Source organism: Sander lucioperca, chromosome 18, assembly GCF_008315115.2.
Source record: "Sander lucioperca isolate FBNREF2018 chromosome 18, SLUC_FBN_1.2, whole genome shotgun sequence".
NCBI classification, from domain to species: domain Eukaryota; kingdom Metazoa; phylum Chordata; class Actinopteri; order Perciformes; family Percidae; genus Sander; species Sander lucioperca.
Window position 1 is genome coordinate 15,326,166 of NC_050190.1, and position 17,697 is coordinate 15,343,862.

The following is a 17,697-nucleotide window of genomic DNA, read 5'->3' on the forward strand; positions in this document are numbered from 1 at the left end:
TCGATTCACGGATCACTCCTAATCTAAAATGGGTAGTCAGTTCAAATGTATTGCAATGCCCTGGTTGCAAATCATAAACACTCTTGACATGCTGTCTGTGTCACTGGTTGTAATTTGGTTACAGTAGTTGATGACTCAACATATCTTTTCATGCCAGAGAATCCATATTTTACCAAAACAAGCTTGCCAACAGATGTTTGCTCATTCAAAATGTTCTACTTTAAATCCACCATTAGTTACATGTCATAAAATGTAATCATAATTCCTCTCGGAGCTGTTTTTTATTTTTTACACATTGTTTTTCCTCACTAGAGACTGCAACTGGTCGCACAGTATCACACCCATTAGATTTAGTCTGTTTATCCAAATCCGAGATGTAAACATCAGTTTTGGGTTCATACATAATCACTACCAGCCCGTTAATACCGCCAGCTTCAGTGACAGATGGTGTCTTTAATATGTCAGTGATTAATTTGGACACAATTACAATGTGATCACAGAACCAGTGATAATATTACCCCCTTATTAACATGCAGTCGTGCCCCACCCATCACTGTCCAGTCGAGTGTGTGCTGTAACCAGATAAGTGTTGTCCTAAACTGCCTTTACCCTACACATGCATATCAACGTTCTGTTTACATCTCCACTTAAGCAGTGGATTCTGTTCCATTAATGATCTCTTTCTACTTGTTACTATGTACTGGTAACACAAGCAAATTCATTTCTTTCCCTTTTTTGTAAACCCTTTTTGTCTTGAGTCACACAGTAGGATCACGAACATGAGAATGTTTTCCATTTGTTCAGATGACATACATACCATGTCATGTCTGCTCAGCACACCAGGAAGTAAGCAAACAACTTAGCCACAGATGAGTTTGAGGTGTCCTTAATAGAAAACAAAAAGACAAAAAGATAAAGACATTGTCTCAACAACAGAAATTGGTCAAAAACAAGTTAAGTGTTTAATGCTTCTCCAGATTATTAAATAGCGGCTATTGATTTACTACGTCATTTAAGATCTTCTGTCATCCTCTGCATTCTTGCTGCACAGTAGCAAATCTAATGTAATGCTGCTGGAAACAATAGGGAACATTTTTCATGTGCTGTGGAGCTGCAGGCTTCTTTTTAAACATGTTTTTAATTTTGTTTTATGAATAGATTCTTTTAATTCACTTACTCCCCCTTGTGGCAAAACAACAAAGTTATATGTATCATAATGAAGTCTGAAGAAGTAAATACGTATGTTTGCTGTGTTACTAGAGTTGTACAGTGAACATGTTTTTTTAATCTAACAAAGCAGTGTAGTGTTATTTATTAACAGTGCTAAAGCTGTGGCTCAAGTGAGTGGGGAGCCACCCAGGACGTCCCTCGTATCTCAAATCCCTGACAACAGCTTTCTCTTCCCTTTTAATGTTTACATGTATGATCTCAGTTTGATCTGTGACGGACCAATCTGGGGCGAGCTTGCCTGCAGATGGGGGGCAACAGTGGGATGCTGGGTATCTTGTTGAGCAGCGAATAGGGGAGAGACAGTAGAGAGAGATGGTAGGAATTAGGCTGCTGAGGATTAGCGTCTGAGCTCTGATTGTCTATTGGCTGTAGAAACCCTCCGCATGGACCTGAACTGTCAACAACTTCATCAAAAACAAGCAAGACTATCATCCTGCCATGATCCTTCCAGGATGTTTTTTGAACTGACAGACTGCACCTTTAGATCTAAATTTCCCTCCTCTCTTTAATACAACTTGGGTATAGTTTCTGTGTACCTTTGGATTACTTCACAAGAAACCATGGTAGTGCTTCTGACTAATAACGCTACTAATTTATACTGCTTTCCAACTGTCTTCAAGAGGAAAGGTGAGTGAAAGCAACACAATTGTTTAAAATGACATGACAACAGACCTGATTGGTTCATTACTCAAACCAATTGCTCCTGTCCTGATTGTTAAAACTGCTATTCATGTATGACCAGGACAGGCTGGATCAGCTGGCTTGCCTATGACAGGCAGTAAAGTAATTAAAGTGTGGTCATTGACTGTCGGTCAGTCAGTTTGTTATGTTTACTCCCCTGATATATGCTGTGATTTCTAGTCTCACTTTTTTAAACTAAGACTTGTTCTACATTACAGGGAAGGTATAAGGTATTAGAATTCATCATATTTATACATGATTGCTTATTGGGAGCACCCCCTAATGCTGTTACAAAAGTTGTAAAAAAAAAAAAAAAAAAAAATAGTAGCGATCACAGAGCACATGGCCGCCGAGACTAAATCCAGCATGGTCTTACAGCAGTGTGTACAGTAGGTGGCTAAATGCGGAGCAGCTGTCACCATTACATAAAAGTGCCTTAGCAGGTTGTTAGCCCAATGAGCCCAGACTGTCCTGGAAGCGTGAGGGCACCACATGGCTCACAGAGTTCAATCATATGCCAGTTGGTCAGCAAATGTAAAGCTAGTATAATATTAGTGTTTGTCTTTTATCAGTAAGTTTCTTACTTAAGTCTTCTTAAAATGCAAAAGTGACAATAATCCACACAGAGTTTTGCTCTTTCAAAGTAAAACCAGAACATTAAAACCAGAAACTAAACTTTATTTTGTATGACAGCAACTCACTATTAGACATTATTCAGGTTTTTGGAGTACAACTTGTAATTTTTTGTATGGCGCCCATGGTTCATGACATGGTAAGATTGAACTGATGTACAATGCATGCAACAAGATGTGACAGCAATTGAATTAGTGTCCTTCTCACGGTCTAATTTAACAATTTGAATTTGAAGAAAATGCGTAATACCGAGCATGCGTTTCTGATGGTAGATTTTTGATGTGATAATCCCTCATAAAGGTCACTGTCAGAGTCCCTGGAGTTTAATCCTGCATGAGTGGAAGGAACGAGTTCAGCCTTTTTAATTCACACACTCTAATGTAATTAACTCTCAAACATATTTACTGTTCCTGTGCTTAAATGTCCCTGGCAGACACCTGAATGCTCTCATCCCATCCATATGGCCCCCTCATTTACTGTTACAGTAACACAGAGCTTTGAGTTGATCCAGACTGATCCCCTCTCCCCTCTCGCTACTTCAAGCTATCCCAAAGCGGGATGACGATGACAAGACCCCAGCACCCCCGTTGATCCAGGAGAACGTGTTCATCGAGGGCAGCAGGCATCAGTACCTGGAGAACCTTCACACTGAGGCCCTGGAGGGATTGAAAATGATGCAGCAGGAAGGTACAAAGCACTCCAGTGATACAATATTGTGCACTAAATTAGAGGTGTGGCAACATTGACAACTGTCTGCATATTGCCCAAGAGGGTGTGAACCAGAGGATATAAACACGGCTGATATTTTTAAATGCCATTATTAATCTGCAGAGTTAAATGTTACTCTCCTTGCAGAAAACAATCATGGAATGGAATTCCAGGACAATGAAAGCACAGTTGTAAGTGACAACTCACACCCTGACTTGCTGTTTTTTTCTTACAGTTACCAAATACACCGTTCTTGTACAAGTGATTTTTCTCTCTCAAAAGGATTGTCTCTCCTTTTTTTGCCAGTCCACAATAACTGTCCACACAGACGGGGAAGGTGGAGGGTTTATGACAGACAGTACCATTGCTGACACAACTTCTGTCGTCTCTGTACAATCATCTGTGTCCACAAGATCTTCCCGCTCTGGACTCACCAGGCAAGGTAACTTCACCACAAGCATAAAATACTATGTACATCCCATCTTGGTCATTACATCACATTTGGTGATACACACATATAAAAATGACAGATTAAACATTTATTGGGACAGATTGCATTCACTTTAAATAGAATGTTTTTAAGGATCAATGGATAATATTTTTATCTCTTTTTTCTCATGCCTCTGTCTGCACAGAATCAACATTCAGGCCCTTGAACTCTGGGAAAAAGACCAAGACAAGGAGAAGACACAGGAAGACTGTTGTGGGCATCCCACAGCATGTTCAGAGAGAACTGGGTATGCAGCTCATCATTTAAACGTATTAGGCTACTTACAAAATCCATCCGTCTATGAACTACTATTTCAATTGCATGCTCTACATTCAGAAATATTATAGTATTAAATATGTTTGTTACTGTCTTCTACACAGAAAATAAATATATGGATGATTTCTTTGCATGTCCATTTCCTTAACTATTAATGTGAACTTGTCTTCTCCAGGCCTGGACAGAGTTGGTTGGTCCCTGACTCAGAGGTTAGATGAGGAACAGCTTTATAATGGTGAAACTGACGACAGCACAACCACTGATGGGCCACAGTGGGCAGCACAGTCACAAAAGGGAGCCAGTGCCAGCCTTCAGCACATGAACGTCATCCATCCCCTCAACGAAGGCCGACTTGAGCAGCTCGGTGCCACCCATGCTGGTCATAGGGATGACCTGGCCCTGCTGCACCGCCTGGGCCCTGACTTGTCAGGTGGGCAGAGGCCTCGGTCCCTGGCCGTTCCCTGGATGACCACTGCCAACAGCCTCCAGCAGGAGCCACCAGGCCCTGTCATGTCCATGTCACCCCAGGCCCCCTACATGTCCAAAATCATTCCCAATGCTGTGTTGCCACCCTCAATCGATGTGGTGGAAATCAGCCGTGGACGAAGTCGCAACAGTGTCCGCACCGTCAGCAAGAGCAGCCTGCTGCTATCCAGCCCAGCCCCCTCCCGTGCTTCCTCTAGAGCCTCTTCCTCCAGAACCACTTCCTCCAGAGCCTCCAACATCACCTCCGCCTCCCGCTACAACCCTTCCAATATGTCTGACAGCTCTTGTTGGAGCAACTCTGAGTCGTCAGAGACCTTGGTATCTGACTCCTCTACCATCTCAATCAACAGCACCTCCAGACGGATGAGGTCACAGGACGGAGATGCCTCTGCAAAAGAGGACAAAGTCAGTGTTTACTCCTCAATCAGCAAGGCTTCAAAATGCACCTCCAATGGCCAGCTCATTTTTAAGCGAGACGAGGTTAAGAAAGAGGGGTCATTTGCGCGTAGCCTCTCTGTCATGAAGCCCAAGAGGGCTCCTCCTCCTCCAAGCCGCTCCTATTCCCTTCACAATAAGATGAAGCGACGGTCACGTGATCTGGCAGAGGTTAGGATCAACTCAAGGGAATCTCCTCTCCATAACGCCTATGCCTCTGGTGATGAAAATGAGAAAAACAGATCTTTTCCTGTGCCGTCCATAACCATAGACAACCCTGGATACAATGCTGACACCAGTTCTCTGGACGACTCCACAGGTTCTGTGTCATTCAGTCCCATCAGATTGCAGCTGCAGGCACTAAAGGCAGAGGCTGATGCTGCAAAGGTTGAGAAAACGGTTTCCAAAGATGCTTTACAAGAGATGCAGAAACCACTTCAGGAGAATGAGCCAAGCAAAATAATATCCCCGTCCAGTGGTTACTCCAGCCAAGATGGCAGATCCCCACAGCTTTCTAAACAGCCCCAGTACACCTCTCCAAGGCATAAGATCATCTTAGCAAAACTTCAAAGGTTATTTCCTGGGTCCACTCCTGCTGCTTCAACTTCATCCCCTCTCCCGCAGCCAGATTATCTCAAACCTGACACCACAGTCGATGCGGTCAGTGTCAGCCCTTCTGTAAGGGCCTTAAGAGAACTCTTCAACATCCCTCCGCCACCTAAAGTCCATGCACCTCCACCCCCTCCTCCAGAGGTATGGGCTCATAGCAAGCGTTCCGTTGAGCTGCTGCTAGGACCCCCGGCACCTGATAACCTTTACGCCATCATAAAGAAAAATCCAAAGGACAGGAGACAACAGAAGCAGTCTCCTTCTGCATCTACAGAGGGCTCTGTGAAAAGCTTGGTGGTAGAAAGGAAACACAAGAATCCGGCTGTAACAGTGGAGTCCATTAATGGATCCCTACAAGCGCTGCAGACAAAGAAAGTTCAAGAAAGTGAGATTTTGAGTGCAGAGATTCACAAAGAGAACAATGACAGACTGGCTGAGCCGAAAGTTGATTTGAAAGGAAATAGCAAAGTGACAGAAAAAGTTGAGAAAGTAAGAGTAAGTGACTTAATAAATGGGATGTTAGTGAAGGCTGTAGAGAAACGCGAAGGAAGGCTGGTAGCAGTGAGAGAAGAAGAAGAAGAAGAAGCCAAAAAGACATCCACACAAACTACAGAGGTAAAGACTGACATGGATATGTTACCTGCCATTTCATTAGTGCGCATTCCTCCATCTCCCTCTCCTCCTCCGGTGCACCATCCTCCCCAACCTCCCACCAAACACGCCACAAAGATTGCTTCTGTCACATCAGTTATTGTGTCCCCAGAGTCGTCTTGGCCCCCACCACCTCCACTAATGGCACAGGCGGATCCGGATCAGCTTGATTTCCCTCTCCCACCTCCCCCAATGTTTGGTGAGGTGGGGGTAGTTCTACCTGTTCAGGTGCCACCAGAGAGATCTATTCCTGGTGGTGTCTCCTCTTGTACAACTACATCTGTTACATCAGTGGTGAAAACAGAATGTGTTAGGGTGGCCACAGAGGCTGAACCAGAGAAGCCCAGTACATCCCAGGGGATCGTACTTCCACCCCTGAGTATCCCACCTCCCCCATCGTATATGGCTCCCCCTCCACCAGTTAAAGCAGTCTCCCCTCCTATGACTGAAAAGGTCTCTCCTCCACCGCCACCTAAAGAGGTTTCTCCTGTGAGGCCCAAAGAGTCCTCTCCTCCTCTGGTTCAAGAGAGCCCCCCTCCAAATGGTAATTATGTCTCTGTCACACAGGTTACGGTGGTACCTCCTCCACCAGTTAAGGAGGTCTCCCCTTCACTGGTTATCGAAGTCTCCCCTCTGCCTCCTAAAGAGGTCTGCACTCTGTCCACTGAGGAGATTTCTCCTCCATCTCCTCAAGAGAGTGCCTGTCAATCTTCTGAAGAGGCGACACCCGTTATCAAGCTCACTCCACCACAAAGTATTCCACCGCCACCACCCCTACCGTCACAACCCAAGTCATCAGAGCAGGAGATTGATCTTTCACAAGAGAGTATCCCATCCAAATCGGAATCTAACCTAGTTTCATCCAACAGTATTCTCACGCCCCCTCAGAGTATTCCCCCTCCGCCTCCCATAGAGCTTCTCAACCAACCTCAGGTTGTACTCCCAAACACTGATGGCCCAGCAACCCAGGAGCCTTCCCCTTCACCACCATCTGAAATCTCTATCCCACTAGCTTTTGAAACCACTTCACCAGTAAAGGCTCAAGAACCGGCTCCTTCTCCACCTGTATATATTCCTTTACCTCCACCTTTCCCTGAGCAGCGTCTTGTCAATATTAAGGACCAGCCTAGTCCTGCAAGCGCAGAAAACAAAACCACAGAGCTGACCTCTGCCCCTGTTGTACAGGAGGGACCCACTCCTATTGTCACCCCCTCCCTTCTGCAGAAGGTCAAGCTGCGGCCAGTCAACAGCATCCCTGAGACTCCTAAAGCTCCGGAGCCGCCAGAGGCCACCATGAGGGAGCAGGAGCCCAGCAATCTTGGCCAAACCTCATCTGCCAGTGGTGAAGCTCCTCAGAAGCCCATCAGAAGGTCTCTGATCATTGTCTCTAACACACCCATCAATCCACCACCCAACTCTCCACCACCCACCTCTCCACCTGCCATAGTTACTGCACAACCAGCTTTGCCCAAGTCCCAGTCTGTATTGGTTCTACCTGCATCTTCATCCACAGTCGCCTCCCCTACAACAAAGGCTCCTCCTGCCATGACCTCCTCTCCTTCCATGAACCTACAGGAGGCCATCCGCCTGAGAACGGCAGCCAGATCAAACGCCGGCCCTGGATCTCGCCTTAGCTTGAACTCACCGACATCACCAATAGACCTCCGTAAGTCCCCTTCCAGCACAGCAAGCTTTATCTTCTCCAAGAGCAACAAGAAGGTGGCGATTGAGACTAAGTCACCACCGGAGACCATGGCAACTGTACAGAAGAAGGTGGTGAGTGAAGCGGAGTCAGTGAAGCAGGGAGTCAAGGTGCCACCACCTGTTGCAAGGAAACCCAAAGCGAAGGGCAAAGAGAATGAGACCAGTGAAGAGACAGAGCAAACTGCAGGACAGGAAGCACTGCAAGAGAGTATCGAGGGTAAGAGAGATTGATCATTATAAATAAAACGCATAAGGAAACGATGAACAAGACAGAGTCTATACAGCCACGCTAGCAGCTCTGTGAGGCTGTACTTCGGTACAGCAAATCCTTTGAGCTTAATACCAATGTCAGCATGCTATAATGCTCAAAATGACAGTGCCAACATGCTGGCATTCACGTCATAACATTTAACTGGACCATAATTATGAGCAACCAAGTGAGAAAAACAGTTCACGTCAGCTCCCAAATTGTAATCTAAATCAGAGATAATCTAAATAAATGACGATATTCATACTTATGGAAAAACGTACACAGTTTGTACCGGGTTTCAACACTACAAAAAAAATCTAATTGAGGCTATTTCAATGAAGTGACAACAAGGTTAGCAGTGGCGTTATCTATCGTGGGATAATGTAGTGGGATTAACAGGAGTTTTTTTTCCATTCTCCTGATATTGCATGAATGCAGCTTTAGCATGTTTAATGTTTACCATGTTCAGCATCTTAGCTTGTTAGCATGCCACTGTTATGGAAAATAAATCTGCACTAAACAAAAAGTACCATATAAACCAAAGTACTGGACAAATTAAAGGGAGATTAGAGTGATTACAATTCATTCTGAAGGAAACATGAACGCAAAATGCCATGACAATCCATCCAATAGTTGAGATATTTCAGTCTGGACCAAGTTGTTGGACCAACTAATCTAAATTGCCATCCCTAGAGCCATGCGGCTAGCATGGCTAAAAATCTGTTTTTATTTTATTGTACAACTCTTCTGCACTCCTTTAAACTAATGCTGCCTATATTCTCCAACCTCAGATGCTGCGGAGATAACAAATGGGACAGCAGGTACTGTTGAAGGAGGCATGACATGATTGTAAAGACTGAAGGAGACCTGGGAAGGACTTACCAATAACACTGAATTTGCTGCAAGTTGGTCTTTGTATTTGAAAGAAAAGAAACTGGATTTGGATAGATGAGATGCTTATTTCAAAGATTTTAAAGAAAATCCTTTGACTTTGATGTTAATGGTGTGGGTCTTAATTTTCTCACATACTCATTTTGCATTTTACTAAGAGTGAATACAGCATATTTTCTTTTGCGAGGGGCTTCTGAGCTTTACCTTTGCAAGAGATGGGAATATACCACCCTCTAGTGTCAAACATTGATTGTACCACTTATGTCCTGCTGAATTAGAGCTTTTTTAGTCAGTACTCATAACAATGGGACTTTGGGGCACTCATCTGTAAATATAGCAAGATTTTGTACATTTAACATATCCAGTAATGATGGATCTGTGCTCTGTATTTTCTCTAAACGAGTTTCCACACAAATTGTTAAAAAATATGAATTAAGTTATTTTTCCTGTTTTCATGTTCAAAGGGTCTCTACATACAGAATGTCTTCTTTGCAATGTTGTTGCACCATAATTTCATTTAAATCAAGTTTGTCTGTATAGCTCGTTTCCAAATTTATGTTCTCAAAAATCTGTCTTTTATAATTCAAAGCTCTCTTATGTGCATGACCATTAATGTCAAAGAAACAATGAGCAGGCATGTAAAACAATACTAGTCATTTTCTGCTGCTTTTAGTTACTGATAATGGAGGCATTGCCTTTCCTCAGTTATTGCTCAAACAGTGGGATCTTTCTGTGTTGAACTATAATATTTCAAACTGGTATACACTGTAATAAATCATTTATAATGGAAAAGAATAAAGAGGTATGGACAGATCAAATTGTCACATTGAGGAGCATCCTTTTTCTTCTAATTGTCCTGTTACTCTGATGTTCGCTGTTACATTCAGCCTTCTCTTAAGTAGGATTGGGCATCGAGAACCAGTTCCAACTTGGAATCATTTCAAAAATTGCGATTCTGTTTTTTCATTGGAATAGTTAGTAATTTAGTTTTGAATCCGATCATAGCTTCCAAATTGAACATGTGCAGGTTTTGGTTTCCGTAGCTGCCACCGTCCCTCCAGGTGCTTGTGTTGCAGCTGTCGGTACACGATCCGTTCTGCACATGCGCAAAATGCTCGCGCATGGGCGGTTGTACGAGGATTTACGACACTGCACGATCTGTTCCACGCTTCCGGTCGACAGCCAAGCTAACGTTAGTTTCGCTAACAGCTAATTCGGCTAACCGCTAGCTGACAGCTAGATTCAGTCTAAAATAACTAACTCAACTGCCGTTAGCCTCCACAGGCAAGCTAACGTTAGTTTAGCTAACAGCTAATTCGGCTAACTGCTAGCTGAGACAGCATGTAATAACTTTAAAAGACCCTCAAAATAAAACTTAAACGTTGACATATATAACAAACACCTAACATAAAAGCTGTTACGTCAGTTCTACTTTACTTGTGCTCATTTAAAATACAATCACTCAATACTTGTCTTTGTTATTACTGTGAAGTCTTAATTTAGCTGTAGCCTGCTTTTCCCATTACGTTTGAGTTAACGTTATTTTAGACTGAATCTAGCTGTCAGCTAGCGGTTAGCCGAATTAGCTGTTAGCTAAACTAACGTTAGCTTCCCGGTGGAGGCTAGCCATAGGCTAGCGTGGAACAGATCGTGCAGGTCGTATGGATACGTAAAACAGTATTATCTTGCGCATGTGCAGAACGGATAGTGTACCGACAGCAGCCATGGTGCACAAAATACAATTTCTTATCTGTGAAATAAGCATGTCAACTCCCCCCCCCTCCTCAGAACTGTTAAAAATCAAAACAATGCCGAACCCTATTCTTGAAACTCAACAATGCTGTGTATGTTATAGACTGATTTCTTATGTTTGACATTTGTAATACATGGCTTAATTGATATGTCAGCTACTACTGGCATTCATAATGTTGAAGATCAGTATAAATCTTCAAATCTAATTACAATTAAAAGGTTTAGAAACTAAATTGACTGGTTTTAAGTCATGACAAAAGAGTCAACTGCATTTTCATGTTTTTATTAAGTCATAAGTTCTGTTATGGAGAGTTACAACAGCCTTTAAGCGGAGTACTGAACGATAATGCTACCTCCATGTGAAATACCAGGTCATCTCATCATCATCATCATCATCTTTGAAATCTGCCAGACCGTCAGTCTTCCACTCCACCTCAGAGGCGGTCGTCCCATCATCATCTTCACATCCATCTGTATGCTTCCAGTTTTCTTCCCTGCCTTCAGAGACCAGCGGCTCTACCTCCGTCTGTAGGCCGACTTCTGATGTGAACATTTGCTCCAAGTGACGCAACACTTTGCCTTCCTTCTGATTCAAATGGCTCTCATCTTCTCCTCCTTCAAATCCCTCCCCCTCTTGTACTACATACCCTGACCCATCCTCTTTAAACTGACTTGAATCATTCAATTCACACTCTTCCTCCTCCACTAAGACCCTCCTAAAACCTAACTCCTCTAAATCAGGTTCCGTCATCACTCCAAAGACAACCCCACTTTCCTCTTTATCTTCTTCAAGCTGCTCCTCATCATCTGTGTAGTCTTGCACTTCATCATCATCATCATCATCATCCTTTACTACTTGGGCACTTTTCCACAGGGTCTCGCCTTCTCTGCTCATGCTGACAGGTAGAAAACCATCTTCTGCGTATGGCTGAGCAGAGACCAACAATGACCCACTGCTGACAGAGCCTTGAAAAAAAGAGATGTAGCCATTTTTAATGGTCACGAGAAAATGAATGATTGCTTTCATTGATAGTCAGCTAGAGATATGACACGTGCAGTGCAAGTTAAACAACCACAACAATCCAATCTATCCGAGAAGGAATGGGTGCATAAATATCTCCTTGAAATCTAATCAAGGATTAAAATAGAAAAGAAAAACAAAATACCTTCCATCATGGCCCTCCGGGGTTTAGAGGTCACGCACTGTGAATCACAGCATTCACATATGGAGTTATCACCAGTGAGGGCCTTCCACCTATCACGGCAAATGCACAAAATATGCTTAAGCCACATGGAAACAGCTGAAAGAAAAGGCCACCTATAGCCCTGGAATGGTAATTGAATTCATGGTGTCAACACTCACCCGTTCCCTCTGTAAGTGCATGATTTGTGTGCAGGACCCGCGTCCTCAGGTGTGACAAACAAACTGCAGTGAATACTGATCTAAAAATGGAAACTGGGTTAAGCTACAGTTACATCTGTGTGAATCCTGAGAAATGGCCCCATGCTCACCTCCGGGTAAGGGTCAGAAGTAAACTGGAAAGCCTTTAGGGAGAATCTTAGGGTCTCGTCTGTCCGAGAGATGAACTCGGAGGCCCCTGGGTTGCTCTTGCTGTCCAGCATACAGCTGCAGATGACAATATGACGCTAATCTCAGTTAAATTGCAAATCAGGACACCAAGGGTGAGATTAAATGTATTACTGTGCATAATACTCACCCAAAATTGTCAATGATGGTGTATTTGAGTATATATGATTTAGAGCCACCTGATGGTGTAGCATGGCAGGTATTGATGTACAGTTTTCCACCATTTGAGAGATCAGGAGCAGAGACCTGGAAATTAACAGTCTTTCCAAGCTGGTACACCTGAGACTTGGCTGGTGTGCTCCATGAATCTAAGCGTTAAACATATCAAATAGAGCCATTTATTACAGACGAAAACATTATTGCACTGAAAAGAGAAGCAGCTCTTAATCACTAGAATCCACAGTTGTTTAAACATACCATCCATCAACTCTATCTGGAAGTCATTTAGACTTCCTTTCAGCATTTTATGCACAACAGCAGTGTTCCAGGTGGGCCGCACAGTCAGACGATGCACGTGGTGACTCCTGGACAGATTTTGGAGATTGTTAAAACACACACGCACACACACGCACACAGGCACACGCACACGCCTAACCTTTGATAACGGCATTCAATGTCGACATTGATCCTTGGAAAACGCTCTCGCGATGGCTCATAATGGAGCTCGTATTTGTAGAGCAGAAACCCATGTGGCGACTGTCAAAGAGAGGATCAGACATTATGATTTTAACATTATGATTAGGAGTCTGGAAACGAACGACAAATCTTACCTCACGCACGGCATCACACGCTGTCAGAGGATACGTGAAAAGCAGGTCACCGTATGGTCTGAGAACCCCGTTGCTTTTGCAGGCGCTGCCTAATTTCAGCTCCTCTTTATCTGCGCCCAGACCGTAGAAAGCTGGTTTGACCCGCACGACAACGTCAGAGGTGGAGCAGGTTACAGAAACGTCTGGGAGGTAAGCATAGTCCGACTGGATCTTTGCCTCGGGCTCCCCTGAACGCATGGATCGAGGGGTCAGAGGAGGGTAAGGCCTTTGGGAACTGAGCGGAGACGTTGGAGAAATGCTGGTAGGTAACCTCTGAGAGGATTTTCTGTCGTCTGTTCTTGACTGTTGAATTGACTGGGATTTTGGAGTACCCAGTTTCAAAACTTTTTTTCTTCTGGTAAATGGAGATTCATGAGTGCCTATTGCACAGCTGAGGAGGCAAAGTGATAAAACACTGCACAAAACATAGAGAAGCCACGTTGTTTTCATCGCAACAGACTGCTGTCCTTCTACCTCTCCCCTTCAGTCTGCGCGTGAAACCAGCATTTAGGCACGGCTGGAGCTAATTAGTGGCGGCTCGGACGAATTGGCAGCCGGTTCGCAAACAAGCGAAGTTAAGCTTCGTTTTGATTTCGATTGTAGTCTTTCAATGGAAGCAGTAGCAGTTTTCTTTGGTTACACTTGGTTAAATAATTGTCTTGATATAATGTTCTTCTTCTTTTGTTTATTGGCAGGCTACAAACCAACGTTTAAAGGTGCATGCCGCTACTCTACCAGAGTGTGTAATATCATGAGTTTAAACCGTCAATAAAAAAGGTATATTCTGAATATTAAACCCGTTTCATTTAAATAATTAAATAAAGCCCTTTTAACCTGTATTTGTTTATCCCCTGTCTCTAACAGTTCTTTACTCCCTTCCCAAATATACCACCCTGTCCTTCAATCTCTTAGCCTAGAAATCTAGACGCGCCCTAGCGGCAGCATGTAATTTGCAGCCAGCGTGCAATTGTGTGGGTCTGACTTGTCAGGCAATCAATCTCTTCCTTTCTACAATAAACGTCCTAAAAACTTTTAGTACATGTTCGACAGTGTTCTTACAATTACAAATCACACATTTATCTGTCAGTGTCTTTTGCATTAAATATAAAGTAGGGGAGACCAGGGACAGTTGTAACACGATTTTTAGCAATACCTCAAAAACCATTTACACTGGAATAACCAATTTGTTATATTATAAACTTCAATCTGTCAATTGCTGAAACAATGTATTTAATTGGTTTTATGAAATATGTACAGGTTGCAAAATGGATTTTAATACAGTCTCTCCACTGTTACAACCGTCCCAGTGTACAGGGACGGTTGTAACACGTCAGGGACGGTAGTAACATGTCTAAAATATACATAATGAATCAATCATTTACTCAAAATGGAAAATATTTTTTATCAGTCATGTTATTATGACTATTCATTTCATGTGTTTAAGTAATGATTAGCTTTTTTTCATAGTACATGACAAAAAAAGGTGAAGCCGTCAAATTATAATGCAAGAAAATGATTTAATGGGTAGAACACCAAAAAAAAAGTTTAAACATGAACTCAAACATTCTCAAAAATCAGAGAGAGGGGGTGGGGGCTGCCTGCATCAGGTAGTCTCTTAAGAGGAGCTCCTGCTCTAGTGAGAAAACCCTTTTCGGAGTCCAGTATCCAACTCTAGGAAGTGTCTTTGATCCCTGGCTTCTCTTCTTGTGGAACCGGTGCAGGGTCACATGGCAAATGCCATATGATTTGGCCACTCCCCTGACCGACTTTCCCTGTCTGATTTCATTTTTTTTTCATTTCATTCTTTCTGATATTTGGCATGCTGTAAGCAATCACATGTTTCCACTGACTATCTTTATATAAAAAAGATAATTACCTTAAAATGTGATTTGATGACATTTTACATTTAATTTGCAATGAACAGTGCACATTTTACTTTTAATTTGCACATTAAAGGGAAACTATGCAGTTTTTTTTTTAGCTTGATTAGTTTTTAAGATATAAATGAAACTTGGTTGGTGATACTGGGACGGTTGTAACAGGGCGTTACAACCGTCCCAGTATCACCAGCCATGTTTTCATCTCATGTGAGCTAGCTTAAATGCTAGTTTGACACTTCTATTTTTAGCTTACAAAACAGTGATTATAATAATACTTCTATGAATTCATAGACATTTGATCTTATAACACCATCCAAAAAAGTACATCACAAAGAAAAGTATTTTTTTTACCTCAAAAACAACCTTTTGTTGATAACGCAGTCAGGAAGTTTCAAATGTGGCTCCCTCTTTGGGAGAATGGAGGGAAACTAACTGAGCATTAGCACAGTGAGTGTCATCACTCTAGGTTGTTTCTGATTGGAGGAATTCAAGGTGTACAACCGTCCCGTTACAACTGTCCCTGGTCTTCCTTAGCATTAAATCCTGTATGTCCTCCTAATCTTAATCTAGCAAAAACTGTATCTTCTTTCCTACATTTACCTATTATTTCTTACTTTGACAGACTTTTGAATTTTGAAATAATCTCTACCCTTATTATTAGGGGTGCACGATTCAGAAAATGTCACAATTCGATTCGATTTTAGGCTCAAGATTCGATTCAAAATCAATTTTCGATTCAAAAACGATTCTCAATTTAAAAAAAAAAAAAAAAAAAAAAACGATTCACAGTGTGTAATTGTAGTTACTTTTCCCATGTGATTGCAGTAAACATACAATTTAAAAAACAAATTGTTTTATTTTATTTTAATTAAAAAATATTAATCGATTTTTGGAATTCTATGAATCCATTTTGAATCGGTAGAGCTTGAATCGCGATTCAAATGTGAATCAATTTTTTTGCACGCCCCTACTTATTATCATTATTCCAGAGTTCTTGCCAAGATGTCATTATTTCATGATGAATAATTGATTTTGCTTCTGTCATCCCAAAACTAATTTCTAAAATATCATTATCATTTTTGTTTAATGCACTTTTAGCAAGTTAATCTGCAATCTCCTTTCCCTCAATTTCAACATGTGCTGGTATCCAACAGAAATGTACATCTATTCCCAATTGCTGTATATTCAATAACAACATATACTGTATACATCAATTAAAAGATCCTCTCGAACTGATTGACCTGATTTTATACTTTGCATAACTCCTGCAGAATTTTGAACATACCACTACGGTTTGACCTCCTCTATCCACTGAAGACCGATGATTACTGCTGTTAGTTCTGCTGTATACACTGATAGCCGGTTTGAAATTCTCTTAACTATTCCTTTATCAAATTCTGGAATGTATATGCCCACTCCTACATATTCGTTATTTAAATGTTTTGATCCATCCGTATAAATAGTGATATAATCATAATAACCCAATGTTAAGATTCCTCTCTGTCCACTCTCTTTTCTTTTCAAGCATTTAAAGAGTAACCTTGGGTTAAGGATATAACCATGGAGAAATGCTGCTGTTAATAACTGCTGATGAATATGATCTAATTTGTGTTGTTTTACTTTTTTGTTAATGTCCCATCCAAATCCTTTACCAGAAAAAGTTGTGTATTCCCAACAATTTTGCAGAACAGTTGAAGCTAACTTTCCATTTCCTTCCCCTTGAGTTCTTATCCAGTATGATAGTGAGAACTTACCTCTCCTCAAATCCACAAGCAATGCATTAACATGTGTGGATGTGACTGCTCCCAAACAAAGTCTTAAAGCTCTGTATTGTGTCCTGTCAAGTTTTTCTAGGTGACCTTTTGCCGCAGCTTCATAAACCATGCATTCATAATCCAACGTGGCCCTCATCAAAGCCCTGTATATGTGTAATGATACCTTTTTACATTTAGTCTCAATCATTTCTTGTATTGTTTTACATTCTTTATTTGAGATCCCAAGGAACTCTGTTGCTGCTTCCACAATTGTTTCGGTTCTCTCATTTCTGTCATTTTGTTCTAGCCCAATGTAAGCCACTTTACATATGAATGTAATGAAATGTACTTCATCCACTAACATGGTGCCATGTTGAACATGGTTCCCTTCTTTATCCTGCACTTGTGGAAGGCCGCATGTAGATCCGTCTAATGTGTCTTTTTTCACAGAAAGAAGGAGTATTACTGGTTTCTGCCATACTTATTTCAGGGCTGGCTACCTTTTTCTACCTTCTCATCATTGACCCTCTTAACAGCCTCTGCATATGACACTTTGTTTATGACTTTACATTTTTGGACTTCTCTTTTGTACTGAAATCCCCCAAAAGCAACACTGTGATCTCCTCCACAATTGCAACATTTGACAGGCACATTTTTCCCACATTTCCCAAAAGCATGATTGCCTCCACATCTCACACAGCTTTCTTTGCCTTTACATTGACTGGCAGTATGACTCATTCTCTGACATTTAAAGCACTGTAATGGTGACTGACTGGATAACTGAAAAAACCTAGCATAACTTTTCTTGTGAGGTCATGTTCAAAGTTAATGATTACTGTTAATGTTTCTACTCGTTCTCCATTTCTTTAC

The 17,697-nt window shown here is 42.0% G+C and overlaps 2 protein-coding genes across 6 annotated transcripts in view; one reads left to right on the forward strand and one right to left on the reverse strand.

Annotated features, from left to right (window-relative positions):
* LOC116035445 (uncharacterized protein KIAA1522-like) overlaps positions 1-9,874 on the forward strand; it is a 32,371-nt gene extending 22,497 nt beyond the window's left edge. For 3 of the 5 annotated variants that reach the window (XM_031278492.2, XM_031278493.2, XM_031278496.2), the window contains 6 exons: positions 3,088-3,231; positions 3,400-3,443; positions 3,559-3,694; positions 3,888-3,989; positions 4,194-8,120; positions 8,945-9,874. In XM_031278492.2, the coding sequence (XP_031134352.1) occupies positions 3,088-3,231; positions 3,400-3,443; positions 3,559-3,694; positions 3,888-3,989; positions 4,194-8,120; positions 8,945-9,000 (4,409 nt within the window). In that variant the 3' untranslated portion in view covers positions 9,001-9,874. Of the gene's footprint in view, positions 1-1,557; positions 1,858-3,087; positions 3,232-3,399; positions 3,444-3,558; positions 3,695-3,887; positions 3,990-4,193; positions 8,121-8,944 lie in introns of those variants that run through there. The other 2 variants (XM_031278495.2, XM_035994428.1) reach the window with 2 other exon arrangements.
* A 1,401-nt stretch (positions 9,875-11,275) lies between these two features.
* On the reverse strand, positions 11,276-13,805 carry si:ch211-67f13.7 (uncharacterized protein LOC565426 homolog). Its single transcript, XM_031279222.2, has 9 exons — positions 13,155-13,805; positions 12,980-13,080; positions 12,802-12,908; positions 12,515-12,692; positions 12,309-12,423; positions 12,160-12,239; positions 11,963-12,051; positions 11,353-11,762; positions 11,276-11,320 (listed from the first exon to the last, which is right to left on the reverse strand). Exons 1-9 carry the CDS (start codon positions 13,641-13,643, stop codon positions 11,297-11,299), a joined length of 1,593 nt encoding a protein of 530 aa, XP_031135082.1. The 5' UTR covers positions 13,644-13,805; the 3' UTR covers positions 11,276-11,296.
* Positions 13,806-17,697: the final 3,892 nt, after the last annotated feature.

Excerpts from the sequence above, each read along its gene's own strand:
- si:ch211-67f13.7 (XM_031279222.2), bottom strand. The coding sequence starts at position 13,643 with ATGAAAACAACGTGGCTTCTCTATGTTTTGTGCAGTGTTTTATCACTT. Across the intron at positions 11,763-11,962 it reads CCGGAGGGCCATGATGGAAG|GCTCTGTCAGCAGTGGGTCA; the intron begins GTATTTTGTTTT and ends CTTTTTTTCAAG. Across the intron at positions 11,321-11,352 it reads AAGTGTTGCGTCACTTGGAG|GGAGGTAGAGCCGCTGGTCT; the intron begins CAAATGTTCACA and ends CGGCCTACAGAC.